This window comes from Conger conger, chromosome 5, assembly GCF_963514075.1.
Source record: "Conger conger chromosome 5, fConCon1.1, whole genome shotgun sequence".
NCBI lineage: Eukaryota > Metazoa > Chordata > Actinopteri > Anguilliformes > Congridae > Conger > Conger conger.
Genome location: NC_083764.1, coordinates 22,560,163 through 22,583,158, shown reverse-complemented (window position 1 = coordinate 22,583,158; position 22,996 = coordinate 22,560,163). Strand labels below are relative to the sequence as shown.

Sequence of the window (22,996 nt, the reverse complement as noted above, 5' to 3'; positions counted from 1 at the left end):
TCTTTTTCCGGTTTGTCTGACGCTGCAAATTTATGTCCAATAAATGAACAACATTAGCACACACATGGTTTTGTTTAGAAAAAGGCAATGTGAAACATAACCGTTCCAAACCAAAAAATGCAACATTGCATTTGGTTCGTCCCAAATCAAGCAAACTAGGTATGAAAGTGCCCTAAGAAATCGGCAAGTTGGCACTCTAAGGAAATCAACAAACCCACTTTTTTACTGTCTAGCAATCTGCTGTTTTAATATGGAATGTATGCTTATTCCATGCAACATTAAATTACATTTCTGTACAGCAATCTTCTGAAATGAGATAGTATACATGTAGACATTTATGTACAGACAGATGCATGTCAAATTTACAGCAACTTAATAAATAGGAAGTTGAGAAATATCCAGGAGTAAGGTTTCTTTTCCAGGCAAATTAAAACAATGTGTAATTTCTTGATAGTGAAATGGAAGACTCAAAAATTGGGGTTGAATATCTCACTGGGAAGTTAGCATAAACTTCAGTTTTAAACTGCAGAACTGGCACAATAACAGTGCAGGGGTTAAAGGAAAGTCATTGTGGGTAATATCTCTATTTCACATGGAGACTTTCTGTCTCTGAGACTGCTGTAATCCCTTTTGTGGCCTGGACCTTAGATCTCAAACCTATTTGTACCATTTTGTACATCTTTCGTAAACACATATTCATTGATTTCTTGTTAATGGGATGTTTACAGGAGGTACTAGGGGTTGACAGGCTTTGGCTGGATTAATGGCCAGGTTTAAACATTAATTCTGAATTTCATATTCAATCAATAAACAGAAAAAAGGAATGCATTTTTGAACAATTTAGCTACAACTCTGAAGAATGTAATAACATGTTTTACATTCATAATCTACTTTGACAGAAAATAGTGTCCAAGTGTGAAAAACAGAGAACAGACTCAAGCAAATATTTCACCCTGAAAGATACATTATGACATCACCATGGATAATGTGACTGGTTTGTGCTCGTCCACTCAGTTACTCTCAGTGTTGGGGGATGGTGGGCAAAGTTTCTCCTAACCAGACATAGAAGTACTTTCAAGTGGTCATTCCCTGTTTAACAATATTGTAATACTAAATAAAGTGTAAATGTTGAGGCAAAACAATTGGTTGTATTGCTAATGTGAGAAGCCATATTGGTAATAGGGTCATATGTGATACTTGTGTTGTTGACCTCACTGCCACAGTGAGGCTAAAAGAAAATGTCAAAGGAAAATACATTTCCTCTCCCCTTCTAAAACAGAAACAAGCCACAGGCTTTAGCTAAAATGGATAGTCACTTTCTTACATTAACACGATGCATACAAAACTGGAAGAGGTGTGATGTACATGAACATACCGTATATACTTTCCTGCGCTACATATGAGCCAAAATGGCACCTTCCCTAGGCTCTTATGATACAACAAGAGCTTTTACTTTCATTATAATTCATAGGATACTCGCCAAATACAACCACCGGGTTCACAGAAAGATAAAGGATTAAAAGATTGGTGACAATCCAATCTGAAGGAAAGAAATAGTACAAATAAAAATAAAAAAACTTCTTGTCCAAGTATTTTCATTGGTTCAGGTGTGACAAAGAGTTTGCAAATCTGAAATGTGATAGATGATATGCTGGAAAGTCTTGGCACATCATGAAGCTGCCAAATCATGTTGAATGATTAAGCAGCGACAGTCACTGGAACCTAAGCGAGTCAACTTCACAAATACTTCTTTTTTTTCATTTAAGGTGCAATTTTGCACATACTTATCCAAAGCTTTCTTCATTGGCGGAAGATCATTTCTAAAATGGCTCACATTAACATAAGGGTAGCTAAATGCTTTTTCCTTTCCGTAAGTGTTTATGTGTTTGATCTCAAGTTCAGGAACTTGTCCCTTAAGTTTTTCACCACACTGTTTTGCCCTCCATCAATCTTTTTGCCAGGGCTCACAGTGTTCCTCTGGGTGTCGTCCACCTGTTCACTGAGGGACGGTTGGTGCTCTTGCTTTTTGTCCCTCCCATGACTTGTGGTTGTCTCCACTCTAACCCCGCCCTCCTGCCTCTGTTGGTACTCGTCCGACTCCTGGTAGGCTTTACATCGGTCAATGACAGCCCTGATGGATATTTTTTCCCGGGAGGTGGGTGAACGGATCTGCACGTAGTTTCCATCCGAATCCTGAGCCTCTTCTGGCTCCATCCCCAACGGCCTACTGTCTTCCTCTGCCAGCCCCAAATCTGTACCGTCCTCCTGTGGAGCTGCCTCGGTGACCCTCTCCACAACAAAGACCTTGTGGTTGTTGGGCAGGAGGGCATGGCCAGAGACATAGTAGCCAGCAGCGCTGAGCTCTGGGTTGTGGAGGTCATGAAGGTTGCTCAGGTTCAGTCCGCTGTGTCGGTGGTCCAGGGAGCCTGCCCTGCACACCCGTGCACGACCCTCATTCTGGTTCCCCGGACAACAGGGCCTGGGGGCCAGCGGCTGTGAGGGGGGCCCGGGGGCTGTGCCTGCTTCTGGACAGACGTTATAGCTGGAGGAGCAGCAGGAACGCCTCCTGTAACCGTCCGACTCCATCTTCTCTAGCACAGAACGCCTACGTCCTGCAGGGATGTGGCCAGAGCCGGCCTGGGCCTCTTCGGGCCCGCCCTGTGCGTACATGGAGCGCAGCTCGCGCACGTCCGGCCAGTCGAAGCTCTCGGACTGGGTGGGGCTGACGGGGCTCCTGCAGGACGAGCGGCTGGGCGACGGGACCCTGGGGCTCCCCGCCGAGCTTGCGGTGTCGGTAGGGCTGGGGGACCTCACTTTCGCAGGGACGGCCAGCGCTCGCAGGACCACCTGGTCATATGTGGCTAAGGGCAGTGTGAGGTTGGGTTTACCTGTAGAAACACACAGACAGAGGAGAAAGAATTGGGATTTGTAACATGTAAAAATTGTCTACAGGTTTGAAGTAGCACTCTAATATAGTTCTAGAAAAATGCAGGCGTGTCACTATGCAACTGCTAATCTAAATATATTATTATAATATAATATTACTGTTATAATAAATATAATGCTATGCACCTGTCCTAATTCACATTAGGAATGTATGTACTTTGTACCAGTCTTTTATTATTACTACTAACATGACTTTCCCTGCTGAATGAATCTGCTCTATTCTGTTTGTTCTGTCCAAATATATCATATAGGTATCTGGGATATTCAAACTGCCCTGTCTGGCACCAACAATCATTCCACGTTCAAAGTTACTTACATCACATCTCTTCCCCATTGTGAAATTTGGTCTGAAAAACAGCTGAACCACTTGACCATGTCTGCAGGCTTTTATGCATTTAGTTGCTGCCACATGATAGGCTGATTAAATATTTGTATTTACAAGTTGGTGTACAGGTCTACCGAATAAAGTGCTCAGTGTGTGTACATTCACAATTTATATTCAAATTCATGCCATATCTTGTTAGAGGAGCAGGTGATTGTGGGAGTGTGGCAGGTGTATGAATGTGATCCTGGACCAAGGGGATAAGAGCTCCTCTCATTACATTATTGGCATTTGGCAGACGCTCTTATCCAGAGTGACATACAGTTGTTTAGACAAAGCAGGAGACAATCCTCCCCTGGAGCAATGCAGGGTTAAGGGCCTTGCTCAAGGGCCCAATGGCTATGCAGATCTTATTGTGCCTACACTGGGGATCGAACCACCGACCTTGTGGGTCCCAGTCATGTTAACCACTACGCTACATACCTTAACCACTATGCTACAGGCCATAGTAAGAAGCGGCCACATTCCATAACATACTCAACCCCCTCTTACAACTCAAAGTCTGGAAAAGACTTCCTCTGATTGGACAGTCACAGCCTGTGTTAAGGTGAAGCTTTTGGAGGGCCATGACCTTACCTTTGCTCTCCTTCTCTGTCCGCTCCTCCAGCAGAGGCGGGAGGTGCACGTTGGCGCTGGCGGAGATGTCCGTGTCCTGACTGCGTTGTCGCACCAGGGGCTTGCTGCACTTGATCCTCTGGCTGTACTGCCGCGCTAACTGGAACACCTTGTTCTTGGCTCGCTCCGCGTCCAGCTCTTCAGCTATTTCAGAGCCCAGCTGGATGACCCTGGGGATGGGGGCCCTTTTGGCTCTGACCTCCTCCCCTGGTCCTGCACCCATGGCCTGGCTCTTGGGGTCTTTTGCTGGCTCCTCGCTGTCTGCATCCGGGTTGGTCTCCCTGAGGGCCAGCGGGAGCTTGGAATGGTCTATTTCAGGCTTCCCACAAGTAGCCTGTACCCACCCGGGTAGGCGCGGACAGGTCCCTCCAATTCTTGAGCCCTGCCTGGGATACCTTGGGCCTCCGAGATCCTTCTCCATTTCCTGCCACACCCTGATCATCTCGGAGGAAGGCCGGAACTCTTCCTCATCCCCGTTGGCTTCTGAGCCGAAGGGCTCGACTGGCCCCTGGAGGTCTAACTCTGCACAGGAGGTGTGGTAGTCGCTGGGGTTGGAGATATCTGAGGCAGGGCCAGAGGCGGAGTCTGGGCTCTTCTTTGGGCCAGCGGCATCGTCTTTGGGGATGCTGTTGAGCCGGGTGACAGAGCTCCTGACCAGGCCGGCAGGGATGTAGGTGAGACTCTCGCGGCGCTTGATGGTGAAGCTCGCGCCATGGTGCTCGGCATGCTCGTAATAGCTCTTTATCTTCCCGATGAGTAGCTGGTCCTGCCGGGAGAGGGTGGAGTCCCGCCTCGGGTCTGCCTCAAAGGCGTTATCGGGGCATGTAGAGAGCAAGGCATGGTCTGGAGTGAGCAGGCTGGGCGGGTCATCTAAGCAGGTGACCAGAGGCCTCTGAGGCCTTTCCTGGGCTTCGGCACCGAGACTGTAGGAGCTGCCACGTCTAGTTTGCAGTCGGGGGGAGGGGCAGCCCAGCGACCGCACTTCGTCGATCAGGCTACCCCGCTGGGCGCTGCTGGTGAAGTGCTTAGCGATGACACTGGCCTGGTCCAGCACGGAGGGAGGAAGGATACTGGCAGGCTCGCCCCCTGGCGCTGTCGCCTCCTCGTCCTCATCGTCTTCTGTCGCTGATGACTCCTCGCTGCTCAGGGCTTTAGCCTCTGCCTGTTGGTGGACGGGTGACATCTCCATCCTCTCATCCCCATCGTCATTCTGGTCCTCCTTTAGCTCACACTCTTCCAAGCCAGAGGGAGCGCTAGAGATTGGCGCAGCCATGGTTGCAGCCTCAAAGTTTGAGGGAAGGTCTTGCTCAAGCTTTTCTGTGGACCCAGGTAGACAGCTGCTTTGGGCAAGTTGCTTTTCTGTAGCCCCCTAGGATGAGATGGACACATTTTGTAAGGGAAACTTGGCTTCTCTTCATTTACGTTATAGCATAACTATCAGTTTCACAGGTTTCTCAGTGTGGTTCGCTCAGTCTAGAAGAGGGAATTGGAGGAATCTGGGGCCACACCTACTGGTTAAGTAGCCGCACACACACCTTGGTTGCATTAAGAATCAGCCTTAAGGGCTTAAAAGAGTGTTTCTTTTCACGTTAATTGTCTGAGACTGGGAATGAGAATGAGAGCGAGAAGGGCAAAAAGAGTATCAAGCTGAAAAGCATTAAAGCCGGAAATGTCCCATTATGTTTGGTTTATTTTCACTGTGCTATTTTGGTTTGTTATTCGCGGTGGGTGAATGATTTTTGGTTATGTTTGTTTGCTGAGTTAAATATGTAATTGTTTTGGATATGAATGCTTTTATACGCTTCAATGAGCTTGGCTGGTGCATTGGAACCAATGAAATACTCTCAAAAAGTGTATGTCCTGCCTTCTGGTCCTCTTAGCTGGCCAAATTGCACTAGGCAAGATCAACAGAGCACAGAAAAGTATTTGAAGCCAAAACAATTATGTATTTCACCCATAAAACACCAGTAAAATCCTGAATTGTGAAATCCCCAGAATTGTGAAGTGCCTTCAGAAAGTATTCAGACCCCTTCACTTTTTGCACACTTAAATGTGTTGTCAATTTAATTTAAAATTATTGCCCAACAATCTACACCGAATAACCCATAATGAAAGTGAAAACATGTTTTTAGAAAAACATTCGTAAAAAATGTATTACATTTATTCAAAATAGAAAACTTAAATCTCTGTAATGGTGCATTATAAATATCACATGCAAATTAGTTTGTTTCGTTTGGGGAAATAAGAGCCAATCAATAAGATGAACTAAAAACCTCATAGAGGGAGGATATCTCACTGAAACAGATGCAAAGAGCATATTTGAAAAAAGCTCAATAGCTTTCAGGCTTAACATGAACTATACTACACAACAAAACATAGAGTGCCTCTTTTGACATGAATCACAGAGCTGAACATGTTTATGCAGCTGTTATGTAAGCCATTACGTCAAACAAACAGGACAGCTCTACAGCACGATCGGATTTTGGATGGCCGGTCCAAGCCAGGTGGCGGAAGCTGTAAATGGGAGATAAGAGAGGGATATGCAAGAAGTGCATTATGGGAACAGGCATCCCATAGTAGGGGCTAGCAAATTTGCTAACTATCAAAATGTTTGAATGAATGGATAACAGAATGAAATGACGCATGAGAGCATTGTTTAAATGTACGCACTTTTATTTGAGTGATGGAAGTAGAGAAGTGGTCTGGACCCAAAAGGGAAAATTTGAGATGGGGTCTTATGTTGTTGGTTTTTTTGCATAGCATATGTGGCAGGGACTTGTAAAAACAAGTGGAGCCAGATAGCAATTTTCCCCTCTGATGCAAAGCTCTCATTGCAGAATGCATCTGAACTGAACAGCCGCAAGAAGTTGCTACCAGCTAAAGGACATATGCTAAGTAGTAAAAGGTTGTGTGGCTAGTAAGTGTTGGTGTGGGGGGAGGGGGGTGTAGGGATGGGTAAGATGACCTCTGTGAAATATGAAAACTTCAAGACAGAGGCGAGACATGAATTTTGTGTTTTTTCCCCAGAATTATTATTTTGCGTTCTGATATTTCCTTCTATGAAAATAGATTTACCTGCTTAGAGAGGAGCCTGCGCTCCATTGTGTCACATGTCTCCTCTTGTCCAGATGAATGGCCACTCTCCCTGTGAACCCCATTCTCTTCCATGATGTCATTCCCTTCTTCTTTCTTAAGGAACATAAAAATGAGGGTTTATTGAGTACAGATACCTTCATTTCAATCAGTCTGTCAAGAGCCCACACGAACAGATATCCTGAAAATATATTATTATTATTATTATTATTATTATTATTATTATGATATGTGTAATTATTACGACTACTACTACTACTACTATTAATAATAATAATAATAATAATAATAATACCAAAAATATTTTGCTCTTTCCACACTGGAGAAATGCACTTCTTTCAGGTTAAAATAACTGACAACTAGATTAGAATTTCCTTGTGAATAAGACACCTTTACAACTTTAAACAATAATGCTACTTTGGAATTGTGAAATGCAAATAACCTCTGGTATAAATTGATAATAAAAACAGACTGAATGTGTAGGATGTGGTCATGTCCAAGTTGACCATTACTTTTTTTGGAACATTATGATCCATCTATAAATCAAATGTTCGAAAATAAATCAAATGTTTGAAAAAAAAGTGTTTATTCAGTGAAACAAAGTTAAATTGCTCAAATTGCCCAACTGAAAGAGACATTATCATTGCATATGTTTGTGTGGGTTCAGACAGTGATGAGCTGCCTAAATATGGTTGTGTAATTTAAGAATAAAAATCCATCTTGTGGAATGTTTCAATTATGAATGTCATTACTGCTTCATTACCTCTCAGTCATTCCAGACCAGACAATATGGCACATGGCCCAATTACATTAGTGTACAGCTACGGCATTACATCAATGCAGAATACTAATGTTGGACTGGAAAAACCTTCAACAGCATAATGAAACAATTCATGAGAAACTGTCTCTTCGTAAACATTGATACTAACAATTTCACAACATACACATTTCATAATTTGGTTGCTTTTTACGTTTTTTTAGAATATGGAAAACATGCATGGTTTCATTTTACATGAAAATGGTGTGGCGAGTCAGTATGTCTTCGTTTATTATTATTATTATTATTATTATTATTATGACACATGTAAAACACAGCTTGAGACAATTTAGGTGATAACAGATCTAAAATTGAGGATCAAGCATGTAAGCAAGGCATTAATATAAGATCAGGAGCAGGTAAACAAGGTGAACACATCCTCAAGAGCACACAACCTTGCACCCAGAAACAGCCATGCAACCGGTCACAACCATACATTGACATGGAAGGTGAATTTGTGAGTCTCACATCATCCCACAAACCACAAACAAGGACAACAACTATTGTTTTTCTTTCCAAGCTGGACTAAGCTGAAGCTTCACACATATTGGGAGTGGTGAAGATTCATCCAAGTGTCTAACTGCTTGATATTTTCGTGAAAAAGTCCACACCTTTTCTCTTGCTTGACAGTTCAATATTTCATGTTGACAAGTGAAATTGCACTGTGTTTTTTTTTTTTCTTTAAATGACTTTAATGCTAATAAGTAGCACCTTCAAGGTCCTTTCACCTGGGAATGGATTAGTCACCATCTACATGCTTGTCAGTCCTCAGCAGTCAGTATTAGTGGCAGTTAATCAGCATTCAAGGGAAGATACATCCATCCATTTATGCATTTAGGAGAAAAACACAAGATTTTCCATGCTTTGCCAAGACTTTTTCCGCTCACCGGCGTTGGTTAGCTTTGGCGACGTCTGGACATTCAAGAGTTATTAGTGGGTTAAATCAGATTTCGAAGCGCAAGCATAGGGGTTGGGTGTGTTGAACAGGAAAACGGGAAACCCGATGTTGGCAGAAAGCCTCACCGTTGGCACCCCAATGGAAAGTAAAGCCCTGGCCCTGTAGTGCCAGCAGGAGATGGCCTCCAGCATAGAGCTGGCAAAGTCGGCTACCTGGTCCCCCTCCATCAGAACATCGTCCTTGTCGCTCTCTCCCTCTGCCGCCTGCTCAGCCCCACCCTCTCCCCCGCCCGGGCCAGCCTCCTCTCTGCCGCTAGGGAACGGCTGCTCGTAAGCGTTCTTCCCAAAACCTGGATCCTCCTCCAGGCTAGGCCTCTCATCCTCCTCCAGGCTAGGCCTCTCATCCTCAGGCTCGCCTAGGCTGGAGCCAAGGGTGCTGACGCTATCACGGGGGCGCACGGACCACGCATTGGCCTGCAGGGCCCCGTCGCTGTCTGTGCGCTGTGGTGTGGAGTAACAAAAGCATTTATGGCCTTGGAGTTTCTTGGAGTTTCTGTTCAATCCTGGCTGCCAGATTTCTTGTAAAATCACTTTATCATTGGATACTTAACAAGTCCATTTGATTTTCAGTGGCTTGGAGAAGAAATTCAATGGAAAATATTTGAATGTATAAACATACATTACTGTGACCAGAGTTTGAGTTCTTTGCTTGAATCTAGGGCTGCACGATATATCGTTAATTTTTCATCATTGAGATAAACACATCGCAAAAGACTGTTCATATGCAGGAATTACCATGTGATTGTAAGCTTGTTATATTTGAGCACCGAGTTATGTGGGGTGCTTCCACTTGTTGATACATGATTTACAAAATGTATGCATGTTCCAGACATGAAATTAATTGATGTTATATGATTGATTGATCACATTCTTTCGTAAAAACCTTTTTCTAAAGGTTATGGTTATGGTGGTGTTTGTTCTTTTTAAATGATATTTGTCTGGTCTAGTTGTGTGAAGTTACAATGAAAATAAATCTTGAACAGGGAAAACCATAAATGTACTGAAAACTGGATAATGTTATTAGACAAAATCAAGTAAAGTGTAATCCTGGCAATTTTAAGAATACATTAACAGTAAACACACATAATGTATAGTTTTAATGTGCAAACATGTACCTTGAGATTGGCTGCCAGATCCACACAGGCGACAAGGGTAAAAGACAGAGAAATATGTTAAACATTTTTATCAAACATCATTTTCTAAACAAACACTTATCTTTGATTTAACTTTTATCCACTTTGGAATACCCAATCATATTTGTAGATCTGTAATCCTCAGGCAAGCACAGATTAATATTCAAGCACAATCGACATTAGCGGAAACAGGATTTGATTTCGAACATTGGGCTGCATCAAGGAATAGGATGAGCTCCTGCTGAACCTGAAGTTTGTATACATGTACCTAGTAATCCATAAAATCAGCAATCTGCACTTCAGATTAAGCTCTGAGTTGAAGAATAGGATGAATAAAATAAACCTTGAAAACAATCTGGCTTCCAACAGCAATATTTGTACTTCAATCGAAGGTTCATTTGCAAGACTTTTACAATTTGTCAAACCTTTCATGTAGCGTAGCAATCGGGGGAGAGAATGGAACCCTTAACATTAATGTATTCAATTGAAGGGGGGTTAAAAGGGGTTTAGTTTAAAGTGGGGGGTTCTTAAAACAAATTTGAAGAAGAAACAGTTCTTCCCAAACATCTAATGCCAGCACTGCTAGTTGCTCTCATCTCCCCCTCCCCCCATGCCCTGCTAAAATTAGCGTGTAACACGCAAAACAAAAACCATGCACCGCTAGGCCATCTAAACCACTACTATATATGGATTATATGCAACTGCTTAGCTTTCCTTTTCATAGCACGTTCTAATTCACAAAATGGGAAAGCCACTGATATCTGGCCAAAGCATGTTTGACGGCAGCAAAGAACTAAAATATAAGAGACCCTCAATAATGCAACACAAGGGGCTTTTATATAATTATTTCAGGAGGCTAGGACAGGGAGCACCTGGCCTTTGATCTCCTTTAGAGGGCTACATGGCTCTCACCGCCCGTTACTAAGTCTTTTGAAGTCAGAATGATAGCTGGGGACTATGGTGGGCCCACCACACTGCTGATGGATTTGCAGCAACAAATTTGCAGCTCTATCTTCAGACCTCGCTTGACTGTTTCCACCCTTTGACTCCTTGCAGCATTTGTGGGAGACAGCAGTGCTGTCGCTGTGTAATGCACTCCAAATGTGATTACTAAATAAAATTATGGGCAGTGGCTGCACGCAGTGTTATTAACCCTCCTATTATGCTCAGATTGTATGACCGGTTTTACATTTGGGGTGAAATTGAGCCAAACAGCTTAAATAAATTATTATAAAATGATACCAGTTTGTTATCGGTAGCAACAAGCAAATTAACTATTAGTTAGCTTGCTGAATTTACGAATATCCTTTGCTACCGATAGCGAACTGGTATTGCAATTTGGGCAGCTACACGCAAACAATCAGAATTACCCCCCATGCCATTGGCTGTAGCAATTAGAACCAATTTTCAACCAATGAGCTTGAATTATTGTACAGCTGTATTGTACACTTTAATGAAGTGTTTTTATTTTGCATGGGCCTTTTATGTGTTGTATATGCCAGACAATTACGTGTTCAGTATAATGTTGATTAACGAAATGCTGAATTTGCTCGATGCCAGCAACAAAGCTGAGAGACAAGACAGGTCTGGGTACAGGTGAGGGACCATGGAAGAATATGTGTACACTGCTATTTGCTTACCTTTGGCGATCTTGGTGATCTGCTTGGTGGGCTCTGGGGAGAGACAATCAGAAATGAGAAAGATATCCATGAATCTTCTATCCTAATTGCACCATTAACTATGGCCACAGGGTAAGAGTAACAGATAAACTGTGGGGGCAAATATACATTAATGAATGAATAAATTAATTAATAAATTAATAAATAACTAAATAAATACATGTTTGTGTGTAATTGCCTCTTCCACATTATGTACATTTTCTCACATAAGACAGCTGAAAATGGTCTCAAGGGTTGGACAAACAAGCAAGTCAAAAAAAGTTAATAGCGAAATTATTGAATATCACAGCCATGTTGAGTGAACCACTCACCGTGTAAATGTTTTTGTGAGTCAAATAAATCGCATCGATATATTGAGCTTCCACATGTACTCACTATGTGTGTGAGAGGAGTGAAGGCAGAAGGGTTCAAAAGCAAGATTACCTGACTGCCTCCTCCCCTGACGACCCGTACCAGGAAAGTCTTCCAATTGGCTGGACTGTGCCCTTTTTATCCTCTCAGGGCTATACCGGTACTTTGTTGGGTCTGTCAGGTGTGGCAACAACATTAGTAAAGGGATGGAATTGCAAATGCTAAAATTAATCAAATACAATATCTCCAAAATGCTTGAAAGGTGTTTCTATAAGACATTCTTCCCCGTGATTTATGGTGCAAGCAATAGTCGTGCCAGCCAAAGCATCCATCAGTAAACATAATGTGATTTCTATTGTCTGTCTTGTTCACCGTCATGCGGACAATAACAGCTTTTTGTTGCTTCCGTACGCTGTCCGCATCTTATGTCATTATGATGTTGCCATAGCAACCGGAATTGAGGCAGAGGAAAGGGTAGAGCAATATGTGATGAAAGCTAGGCCCTTCACTGCCAGTACTCACAGATGGAGTCCCTTTCCAAGATGGCTTCTTTTGCCTGGAAAATGCAAATATAATATATCTGTCTAATTCAAATTTCAATTCAAAATGCTTTCTCACCAAAGCAGATGTAAATCAATGAAATCTAAATACAGTACAACAAAAAATAATGAGAGTGAACAGTCAACACAATACAACAACACAATAACAAAAACAATGTTAATGCTGAATCAACAGAAGGGAAAAAGCTATTGTTTATGTCAGTGGGTTTGTTCTCCAGAACTCTAACTCTAACTCTAATATACAAAATTCAAAAATAACACATCCAAAGTTGCTGCACATGAAGAAATTACAAATTATCACCTTATTATCACCAGTATTACATTACAGCATTGCAAAACAATACTCTAAAATATGTATATGTATAATTAATATATTTCTATGAGAGTGGAAATTAGATGTTTTTTAGATGCATTATGCAGTATGTTTGAACAAGTCCATTACAAAATGGCAGTAAGTAAGTAAGTACCTTCTGTGGAATCAGGGCATGGTGATTTTCTAAAATAAGTCGCTTGATATGATGAGCCCAGAGCTTCTTTTCTTCAACAGTTTTTGCCTAGGGAGGAATATAGTGAGGAGGGGGTATCACAACACTTTACTCTATAACAGTGTAAAAACGTGACACTGTGCAAATGCAAACAGCTTTCCTGGGACCTCACTCAACGGGTAAAGTTACAACCAGACCTGGGTCAAATATGTAATTGTTCTGGTTTCAATTACTTTTCTACGCTTTACTGAGCTTGTCTGGCATATTGTAGAGTGCAAACCCTGACTTCTGGTCCTTGGTTGGTCCTTGGTTGGCTCAATTGCATCGTGGAAGTTCAACCAGGCACAGAAAAGTATTTTTATCTGAAACAATTACATTTTTGACCCAGGTCTGGTTACATTCTGGTAAATTCTATTCAATTGAGTCGAAATTCTGTTCACTTTGGTGTGAACAGAACACTTTTCACCCCCCACATTTACAGCAGGGATCAGCAACTCATGGTCCTGCTGGTCTTCCACCCCCTCTTTACCAGGGAGTCAGGAGTGAAGACAGTCAGTAGCACTAATTATCCGGGAGAAAAGAAAACCAGGGCTGGATTTGGATTTGAGGGCCAGAGATGATGAACCCTGATCCACAGGCTGTGAAGAGGACACTGTGCAGGTGAGAGGGTTCTTCGCTGGCGGTTAGAGGTCCCGTTGAGGTGGAGAGGATGTGTGAGTCACTCACCAGCATGGTGTGGGGCTGTTTCGGGTGCTTGTAGTGGGTGACGCTGAAGCACAGGCAGTCCTTGGCGCTCTCGATCAACATCAGGGTGGAACACTGCAAATGAGAGGTGGAGGGGTGACCATGCTGCTAATTCCAGCTAAGACAGGCTGGGATTCTAAACTGAATTTAGATGGTTTAAGCTGTGTTTTCAACACTTCTAGCGGGTCATAGCTGGTCTGTGGCTGGTCACAGCTGGTCTCTAGCTGGGTAAAGCTGGTCAACCCGACTGAGTATGCTGATGGTCAACTGGTTCACTAGCTTACTATACTGCATTGACCCACTAAAGGTGTCAAAACCACAGTTTAAACCAGCTTGACCAGCTTAGACTGGTATAAGCTGGAATGTTCAGAAAGGGAGGCGGGAAGGAGCACGCATGTTGCAAAATGGGCACCCTAATACGCTCACTGAATGCCTGACTGGTGAATTGTCTTGGCTGGGAAGCCTTAACGAGATGTGTGCCTTGTAGACAAAGTATAGATAACAAGAAGGGGGAGAGGGCAGGTGAGGTAGGGAGGGGTGGAGGACGGTCCTCACCTACATTGAAAAATAGCCGCTCTAATACGCTCACTGCATGCCTGACTGGTGTACTGTCTTGGCAGGGAACCCTTACCGAGATGTGCGCCTTGTAGACATAGTGCTCCCCTCTCTTCTTGGTGATGAGGATCATTTTGTCAAAGAGGAAGAGCGTCCTCTCGCTCTTGGCCCGGTAGACCCGGAAGGTTCCCTCCAGCACCAGCTCCCCATAGGTGGTTAGGTCTGGTCCCTTCCAGTTAATGAGCAGCGACTGGACCTCCTGCAGAGACACGAGCCCATACCTGTCATTGCCAGTAGATGGCAGACCAACCAAAGAGTGACCCTGACTGACATTACCTTACTGCAGGGATCAGCAACTCACAGTCATTAAGACAGTCTGACCAATCAGTACACTAATTACTCGGAAGAAAGCAGGAGTTGATGACTCCTGTAGTTTTCTTGCATATTGATTAAAGACTTTATGTGTTAAAATACAGTGACTGCACAGTGTTGCCACAATGATTTGGGAGTGTTGTGGGAATGTTAGCACTGGGCGATCACTCACTGACACTTCCATACCTTTTAATAATTGCATTTAATGTACAATCATTCAATTCCCCAATGAAACTAATAAGAGGAACATTGGAAAATGTCACCAGTGTGAATGATGACTTCAGTCACATTCAAGAATGGGAAAGGTTCAGTAGAAGGAGTCTTGCTTTATCGGGGAGTTTGGGCAAGGCCTGTCTATTACATGATAGAAATACAAAACCGTTTATGAATACAGACTGCCTAAGGCAGCTGAACTCCAGCTGTGAGGTCCAACAGACACTGAAGTCAAGTGTGTTGAAAGCACAGATATAGTCGGTATGGTTCACTAAAACAGACAAAGGAAAAACATTTTGGGCCTGCTGTGGTTAAATCTTTAACCCATTCCTTCCATTTTTTTCCTCAACATCTCCATACACAATTTGCAGCTTACACGATTGGAGTATTTAGTAGTCATGTAAGTCCATGCAGATGTGTGTGTGTGTGTATGTGAGAGAGAGCAATAGAGAGAAATAGAGGATTACCACCTGAGATAAGTTATAAAAGGCTTCTGTCCACTACCCAACGCTTAGCATCATACCACTCCAGACAAGCACAGTGGGGTACTGGCCTGCTGTGGTTTTATGTTCTAAAATCATGTTGTTCCTGTACCAAGCAGGCTGGTATAAATGCTTTTAGGCCATCTAAACCCAAATCAAACAGTGGGATATCGCTGCTGAGTATGAAACGTCACAGCTTTGCACTCGAGGATATGTGATAGAAGCAGAAGCTTTCTGATTAATCCTCTCATGCAGGGATGGTAGCTTCAGGCTCAAGACAAGACTCCCAACCGATCCAGTCATGTCAGGAGAAATGTCTCAGCCAATTTGTGCCGAATGTGTTTTGACAGACTGTTGATAAAATGTCCGACAGGAGTGAATATGTGTTTGTGTGTGTGCACGTGTGTGTGTATGTGTGTGTGCGTGTGTGTGTTTTGAGAGCTGACCTGCAGTCGGACAGCGTGCTCATGTTTCCTCTTCATGTCGTTGATGTACCAGGCTACCCCTGTCATGGTGTAGATGGCCTCCTCTACCACCTCATAGCCTTCTTCCTCTGGGTCAAAGTGCTTGGCAATCTCCTGCAAAGAACTGACAGTTAGAGAGGAGTACCTACACGGATACACGGATTTGGAGTGGCCTAAAACACAGCTCTTTGGAGAGGGAGAGATTTAGGCTGCTCTAAAGTCTGAAGGAAAGTGTGAGGTTTGTTCTGATACACAGCTTAATTAGAGAGACATTTGGACTGGTCTGAGATAGCTCAGCTCTGTTAAGAGAAAAAAAATTCAAATAAGAATTTAAGACAAAAATATTACCATTGAAGTAAGTTAGTTTATATATTTTCTAATATTTTCTACTTCAGATAAAATAAATATGATCTTAAGTCTTATTACGAGACTAAAAACACTTAAGACAAACATTTTTTGCAGTGTAGTCAGATTCAGCCTGGTCTAAAGCTCAGCTCAGCTGTGTGAGGTAGGTACCTGCAGGAGCAGGTGGTATTTGAGGATCCTCTGAACAGGCTTGAGCAGGTAGGAACCCAGTGGTAATGAGCGCTTCAGTGAGGCCTGCCGGTCCCGGAAGAACTTGGCCAGAGTCTTATTCCTCATGCAGTCTGTCAGAGCGGCCACAGAGCTGAGAGAGAGAGAGAGAGAGAGAGAGAGAGAGAGAGAGAGAGAGAGAGAGAGACTTGTGTTAGTACTAATCTGATACAGCCTAGCTGTTGTTGTTACCACACTGTTGTTTGCATTCATGTTCTAATGTTTTCCTCTATTTCTGTGTGTACGCTTGGGCAGTATTTATGAAAGTATGTCATGCCAATAAAGCATTTTGAATTTGAGAAGAAAGAGAAAGAGAGATCCCACCCACACCAACCACACATTAATACACGCCTGCTGCTAAAACCAGTCAATCATTTCTCCACTGTCTCACACGCATGCACACACACACACGCATCCACACACATACACCAATGCACATGCACACACACAAACGGACACTTCATACACCATACTGTACATGTGTGTCATTGTGCTCTGAACTTGTGACCTTTCTGAGCTCTGGAAAGTGTGATGGTGCCAGACAGGGTGTGGGAATAGGATCAGATGCCTTCTGGTTCTGAGCCTAGATTATAAGGCAATAAACACTGAATGGGCTGGCCAACTGCACAGCTGCCACAACTCTCGAAATGACTTTGTCACATGGCCACAACATGCCAGCAAAATTGTGAGAACACTGGCACCGATTACCAGGAGAAGTGCAGCACTGCACAAAAGGACTACATATTGAGGTTATTCTACTGATGGCTACCTTGCTGTAATCCAGCTATGCCAGCTTGACCAGCTTGGAAATTGAGCTAGTCAAGCTGGCATAGCTGGGTATGAGCCAGTCAACCAGCTGGTCTAGCTGGGTATGAGCTGGTCAACCAGCATGGCCAAAATGGTCATAAAGCTGACCTAGCTGGGTATGAGCTGGTCAACCAGCTAGTTCTGTTAGCTTGTCTGTGCTGGTAGCTGTTTCAAAACACATATTGAGCTGGTAAAACCATGTCAAGCTGGGAGCTGGTCTGAACTGGTCAACCAGCAACCAGCTGTTTCAAAATCCTGAGCTGTTTTTTTCAGCAAGGTACAGCTGTTCCTCAGGGTTTGTTCCAGTTTGGCTGCTATCATTTTCCAGTGACAACAGAAAACACCATTATCAGGGAGGTGTTTTTGCTATATTGTCATAATGCACTAAATATATCATTGGATTTTCATTCCATAGTGGCATCTGTGTTTTCACCAGGAACTGTTTGTGTTGGTGTTCCCAGTAGGTGGCGGTAGAGTCAAACATCAGTCAGGCCTTCCTGTTGTTTTTCTTTCTCAAAACCAAGTGACAGTGACTCACTGGCTCTAGTTCAGGCTGGGCACAATTAATCAGGTTTGGCTAAGCAATAACAACTGATATTTACAGATATCTACTATAAATCATTAGCAGTAGAAAATGGTCAATGTGCCTTGTGCAGGGTATTACCCAATGTATGTTTGTTATGTTGTGCCATTTAGTTTAGTAATGAAGTATTAATTCAGAACAACTGTTTACATATAATTTGTAATCTAGAACAGTTAAAACAATTAAGTTTATTCACATTTCTGAATGTCACTGTTCCAAATAAGTAAGTCAAGCTTTCCGCCTTTCTCTTTCTGCGAGCACAAACATCTCAAATTACTCTTCCCTTTCGCAGTGAAGTCATCGCCGGATAATCCTGGAGTGATGCCACACCCAGATCATCTTTCATTTTAAATGTTCACTAAAACCTTCAATAAAACATTGAGCCCTATTTCGACCTGGAACACTATCAGTCAGCCTCACAAAATCAAGTCAGTCATCGGCATAAAGCCCTGCTGATGACAAAACACATTTCAGGCTTTCTTCCAGCTTGCATACTTCAATTCTGTCTTCAGCACACATAGTTATGGATTTTCATGGCTGATGTATCAAGTACTGTTACAAAATTGGCTTATACAACAGTATGCATAGTATGCAAAGAATTTCCCCCTTTGGGTTCTCGCATGCTTAGGAAGATCAGCGCATACTTCCTTTTCTCAGACTTGCTAACCAGTGACAAATCTTTTAACCCTTGTGTTGTCTTCAGGGTCCAAAATGACCCGCCACAATGTTTAACAGCCGAGAAAACCCCCTAAATTATATTTTTTGAACTTGAAATTTGATGACAAATTTGTGATGGGTGACAGGTTGTTTTCTCATAGAAAATAGATTTGGGGCTTTAATTAAGGTGCTACATTTCAGGGGTTTAGTGAAGGTGGGTCATTTTTTACCCTTAGGACTAGGGGAGTATACAGAATGTTAAAACTACACAAGGGTTAAATTCCAATTGAAAAGAAGCAAATCCTGCTGAATAAAACAGCTCAAGGTAGGTTTTGAAACAGGTGGTAGCTGGTTGACAAGCGACCAGCACTAGCTGGCAGACAAGTGACCAGCACTAGCTGGTTGACGAGCTCATACCAAGCTAGACCAGCTTAAGACCAGCGTGAGCAGCTCAATTCTCAACCTGGTCAAGCTGGCATAGCTGGATTTTACAGCAGGGATGGTAAAGACATTTCCTGTATTGGCTTTTTTTGGTATTGGCAATTGGCTTGGACCGGTTCACTTACTTGGGGTAGTTGGTGCAGTACTGGGTGTAGATCTCGAAGTACTCACTCTGAAGAGGAGAAAGTGGGGAGAGGGAGGGGATGTGACATGTTAGTTATTCCCAAATGAGCCATAATCTCTAAAGTAATGCTGCCACACAAGGACTGAATCTAGCCACACGTTGGGTTTGGTGGAGTGGAGTGGGGTGGGGTGGGGTTGGGGTCAGGGCGAGAGCAGAGCTGTTGCGGGGGGCAACGCACCTTGAGGACAAAACAGCGTGCGATGGCCACGGGGTCGTTGTCGCACAGGTCCAAAGACTGGAGCAACTCACTAAAGGGAACAAAGCAGGACTTCTCCAAACCTCAGCCATTAAACTGGAAAACACCCCACCAACACACACACACACACACACACAGTGGAATCCCTCTAACATACCTAGAGTCAGCATGCTTTCACTCCAAGCCATGCATAAACCACACCTTCACTTACCCTTCCCACCACATACCAAATAATTGTCCTTCCTCAATGCACTAAGCAAGGGGACAAATATGTCAGCAGAGTAAAAACAACACCACCAATACGCCATTTTATGTATTCAGAATTACTGCACAGAAAATGGTCCGACTGCAGAAAATGACACCCTGAATATCTGTACTAGGCCACTATGCTCTCTTTAGTACCTCAGGCTGGCAAGAAGATGGACGACAGTGTTATTCTAAGGAAGGGCAGCTATTTTAGTGTTTATTTTAAAGCTTTGTTTGTAATGTACTCCAATGGCTGAGAAAACCATGGGGACAGCCTCACACATGGAGTTTCTTTTTAACACACCTATTGTGTCAGTACTGCTGGATACATGCATACGAGTGATTTTGGAGTGTTAGCTCAAAGAAAATAACTGTCTACATTGGCGGTTCTAGCCCAATGCTTTTAAAATCCTTTCCACATGGTAAGATGAACAGAAATGGTCTTGTGAAATGAGTCCTTTGCCAATTGCGACTGATGTCAACCGATGCACAAGTCACAGCTAGTTACAGATCAGCAGCAGATAGAGTTTCCCTGAGTCTCCCTGAGGTATGCTGCTTCTTTCATCCACGCGCACCATTAATGTCACTGTGTGTGCATTTGTGCTTTATCCTATGCAGACCTGGGTCAAATATACAATTGTACTGCATTCAAATACTTTTTTGTGCACAGCTGATCTTGCCTGGTGCAATTGAGCCAACCAAGTGGACCAGAAGGTGGGGTTTGCACTTTTTGAGAGTAATTCATAGATTCCAATACAGCATACAAGCTCAGTAAAGTGTAGAAAAGTACTGGAATCCAAAACAATTACATATCTGACCCAGGTCTGCTGTGTAAACATGAAACTCGGGGTGGTGGCTGGGTCTCACCTGTTGAACTCGTAGATGTCTTCGATGTTCCCGAACAGAGCACACACCTGCTCAGGCTGGATGGGCAGGTTTCCTGTGTCGATAATATGGGCCAAGTAGTCCTGGAAAGGAAGGGCACGAGGGCATAATGTGGTCCAGACACATCTTACATAGATCTGGGATATACTGACATCGTGATTTAGATCTGCTTATGTACTATTTTGCCAATTGGCTGCTGGATTGCAGTCTGTAGTGGTTGTTGGATAATGTCAGATGTGTCAGATATTAACAGTTTTATTGGAGGGCCCTCAACCACAGAGTGCCTACATATAAAAGGGCCAGGGACCCCCGTTGTTGAAAAACACTGTCTTGGTTGGCTCTAGTTTGCGCAATTTCAGCCACTTATCAGTAGAGGGCGCCTGTACACAGATAGAACAGCTGTTCACCTGTGCTTATATTGAGGATGATAGGTTTGAGTCTAATGCAATTTGAACAATAAATTGCATTAGCCATTTATACAGTTCTTGAGACGAATGAATGCTTCTGTATAGGCCTTATCTTTTGCTGCCATCCAAGCAGATGTATTCGAGATGTGGACCAAAAAGAGTGGAATCGGTTCAACTCCCTCAGATGAGCATCTAATCTTTAATGCCAAGGTTATCTCTCCCCCAGGAAGCCTCCTGACAAAAAATTATAATCAGACATACTCCCCCTAGTGGCAAGCTAAGCAGATCGGCAAAGCTGTGAAGAACTCCTGGTTATGTTGAAGTGTCTTTTAGCTTTGCATGTTCCCCTGTCCAGGGTCCATTGGCATACTGAGACCCTATAACTCAAACAGGTATCCCACAACATGTGACAGTGACCTCTGTTAGCCATTACTGTGGACTCCCTAATACACCAATATCATTCCAAGTTTCCATTTACAACAGAAATTTTACTATGAAGGAAGAACTGCACTGCCATCTTTATACACACACACACACACACTGAAAATACAAGCGCATGTACAAACCCATGGGGCACACACGCACACACACACATGCACGCGCACACATACAAATGCAATCGAATATAATATTGGCATGCACACCAGACCTGGGTCAAACATGAAATTGTTTTGGATTCAAATACATTTATGTGCTCGGTTGATCTTGCCTGATGCAATTGACCCAACCAAGAGGACCAGAAGGTGGGGTTTGCACTTTTTGAGAGTATTTCTTAGATTCCAATACACCAGACAAGCTCACTAAAGCATAGTAATGTATTTGAATCCAAAACAATTATGTGCATACTTGACCCAGGTCTGACACACAGAGACAAAATATATGTGAGACACATGCACAAACACAGAGGTATGAGAACAAGCAGAGTGACCAAGATTTGGCACAAAAAGCAGTCACTGCATAATCTTATCATGCAAACATTTCAAGAAAGTATAACTGCAGCTGTTCATTTTGGCATTTCTACACACATCATCTCAAAAGCTGAGATAATTTGTTCAAATCTGCAACAGTCTGTTCCAAACTCCCAGGGTGGGTTTCTACGGTGACCTCAGACAGATACAGTATGGCTAACAGCAGGAGAATAGCCTTTTTATGACGGGGTGTTTGTGAAACCCGTGGAATCGTCTTATCTTTTTAATGAACTGAGTCCCTATAAGCCCCTTTCCTTGACATCAATAGAAGGATTCATTAAGCTTTTCCCACGTGAGAGCACAATCTATGTACGGAAAATCGACAGGGGGGTCTTCTATTTGGAAGCACGTTTCAGGGAGCGCCATTATGAAAGGAAGATTCAGCTTCTCCGAAAGAGAGAAGGACATCCTATCTTTCCCGAACAGAGTGATATTTCCATGGGAAACTGAAATTCAGCCGACAAGCCCACCAGTTCTCTGGAAAACTTGCTGCAACCTTTTGTAATACCTACCACTGCATGGAGGTATAAAACCCAAATTCCGGCATGTGATGACATGATTTAGATTAGATTAGATTAGATGATAAAAACTTTATTACCCACACATGTGGAGATGCGTCTTTTAGCTGTACTTGCCATATGAAACACAATACTGAGATAATACACATAGGTAATGTACTCATAAATACTCATAAAAACTCATGTCCAACAAAGATGTGTAACCGTACATTCCACCACCATTCCAGTACATTCCAAATACAAAACTATACATTGATTCCATGTTTTAGCAATTCAGTATGCTTACTGCATTTGGAAACTAGGGCCTCATATAGAGATTCTTAGTGGCCCTTGGCATCCTATATCGCCAACCTGAGGGAAGGTGCATAGACTATGAGAAAAGGGGATGACACATATCATCAACAATATTTCATGCTTTCTTATGAGTCCTATACAAATTTGTGAGCGGTTTCTGGTTTTCCCCCAAAACCTTACTACCTGTATTCACCATTCTCAAAAATGTGCCCTTGCCATTAAGATTACCAAACCAAACAGTCCTACCAAGCACAAGTCACTTTTAACAAGGTTTTCATATGGCATCTCTACAATACCTTGGCTAACCTGCAATACCTTGGCAGCCTGTAGCATAGTAGTTAAGGTAACAGACTGGGACCCGCAAGGTCAGTGGTTCAATCCCTGGTGTA

The 22,996-nt window shown here is 43.1% G+C and overlaps 1 protein-coding gene across 1 annotated transcript in view; it reads right to left on the bottom strand.

Annotated features, from left to right (window-relative positions):
• Positions 1-218: 218 nt before the first annotated feature.
• Positions 219-22,996, bottom strand: part of LOC133129813 (pleckstrin homology domain-containing family G member 3-like) — a 58,041-nt gene continuing 35,263 nt past the window's right edge. The window contains exons 4-19 of the mRNA XM_061244143.1: positions 20,403-20,503; positions 19,272-19,341; positions 19,035-19,081; positions 16,365-16,515; positions 15,831-15,962; positions 14,394-14,576; positions 13,745-13,837; positions 13,001-13,087; positions 12,496-12,529; positions 12,046-12,147; positions 11,584-11,616; positions 9,926-9,936; positions 8,877-9,251; positions 7,019-7,132; positions 3,905-5,312; positions 219-2,888 (exon numbers count right to left, since the gene is read on the bottom strand). Of these exons, the coding sequence (XP_061100127.1) occupies positions 1,879-2,888; positions 3,905-5,312; positions 7,019-7,132; positions 8,877-9,251; positions 9,926-9,936; positions 11,584-11,616; positions 12,046-12,147; positions 12,496-12,529; positions 13,001-13,087; positions 13,745-13,837; positions 14,394-14,576; positions 15,831-15,962; positions 16,365-16,515; positions 19,035-19,081; positions 19,272-19,341; positions 20,403-20,503 (3,951 nt within the window). The 3' untranslated portion in view covers positions 219-1,878. The remainder of the gene's footprint in view (positions 2,889-3,904; positions 5,313-7,018; positions 7,133-8,876; positions 9,252-9,925; positions 9,937-11,583; positions 11,617-12,045; positions 12,148-12,495; positions 12,530-13,000; positions 13,088-13,744; positions 13,838-14,393; positions 14,577-15,830; positions 15,963-16,364; positions 16,516-19,034; positions 19,082-19,271; positions 19,342-20,402; positions 20,504-22,996) is intronic.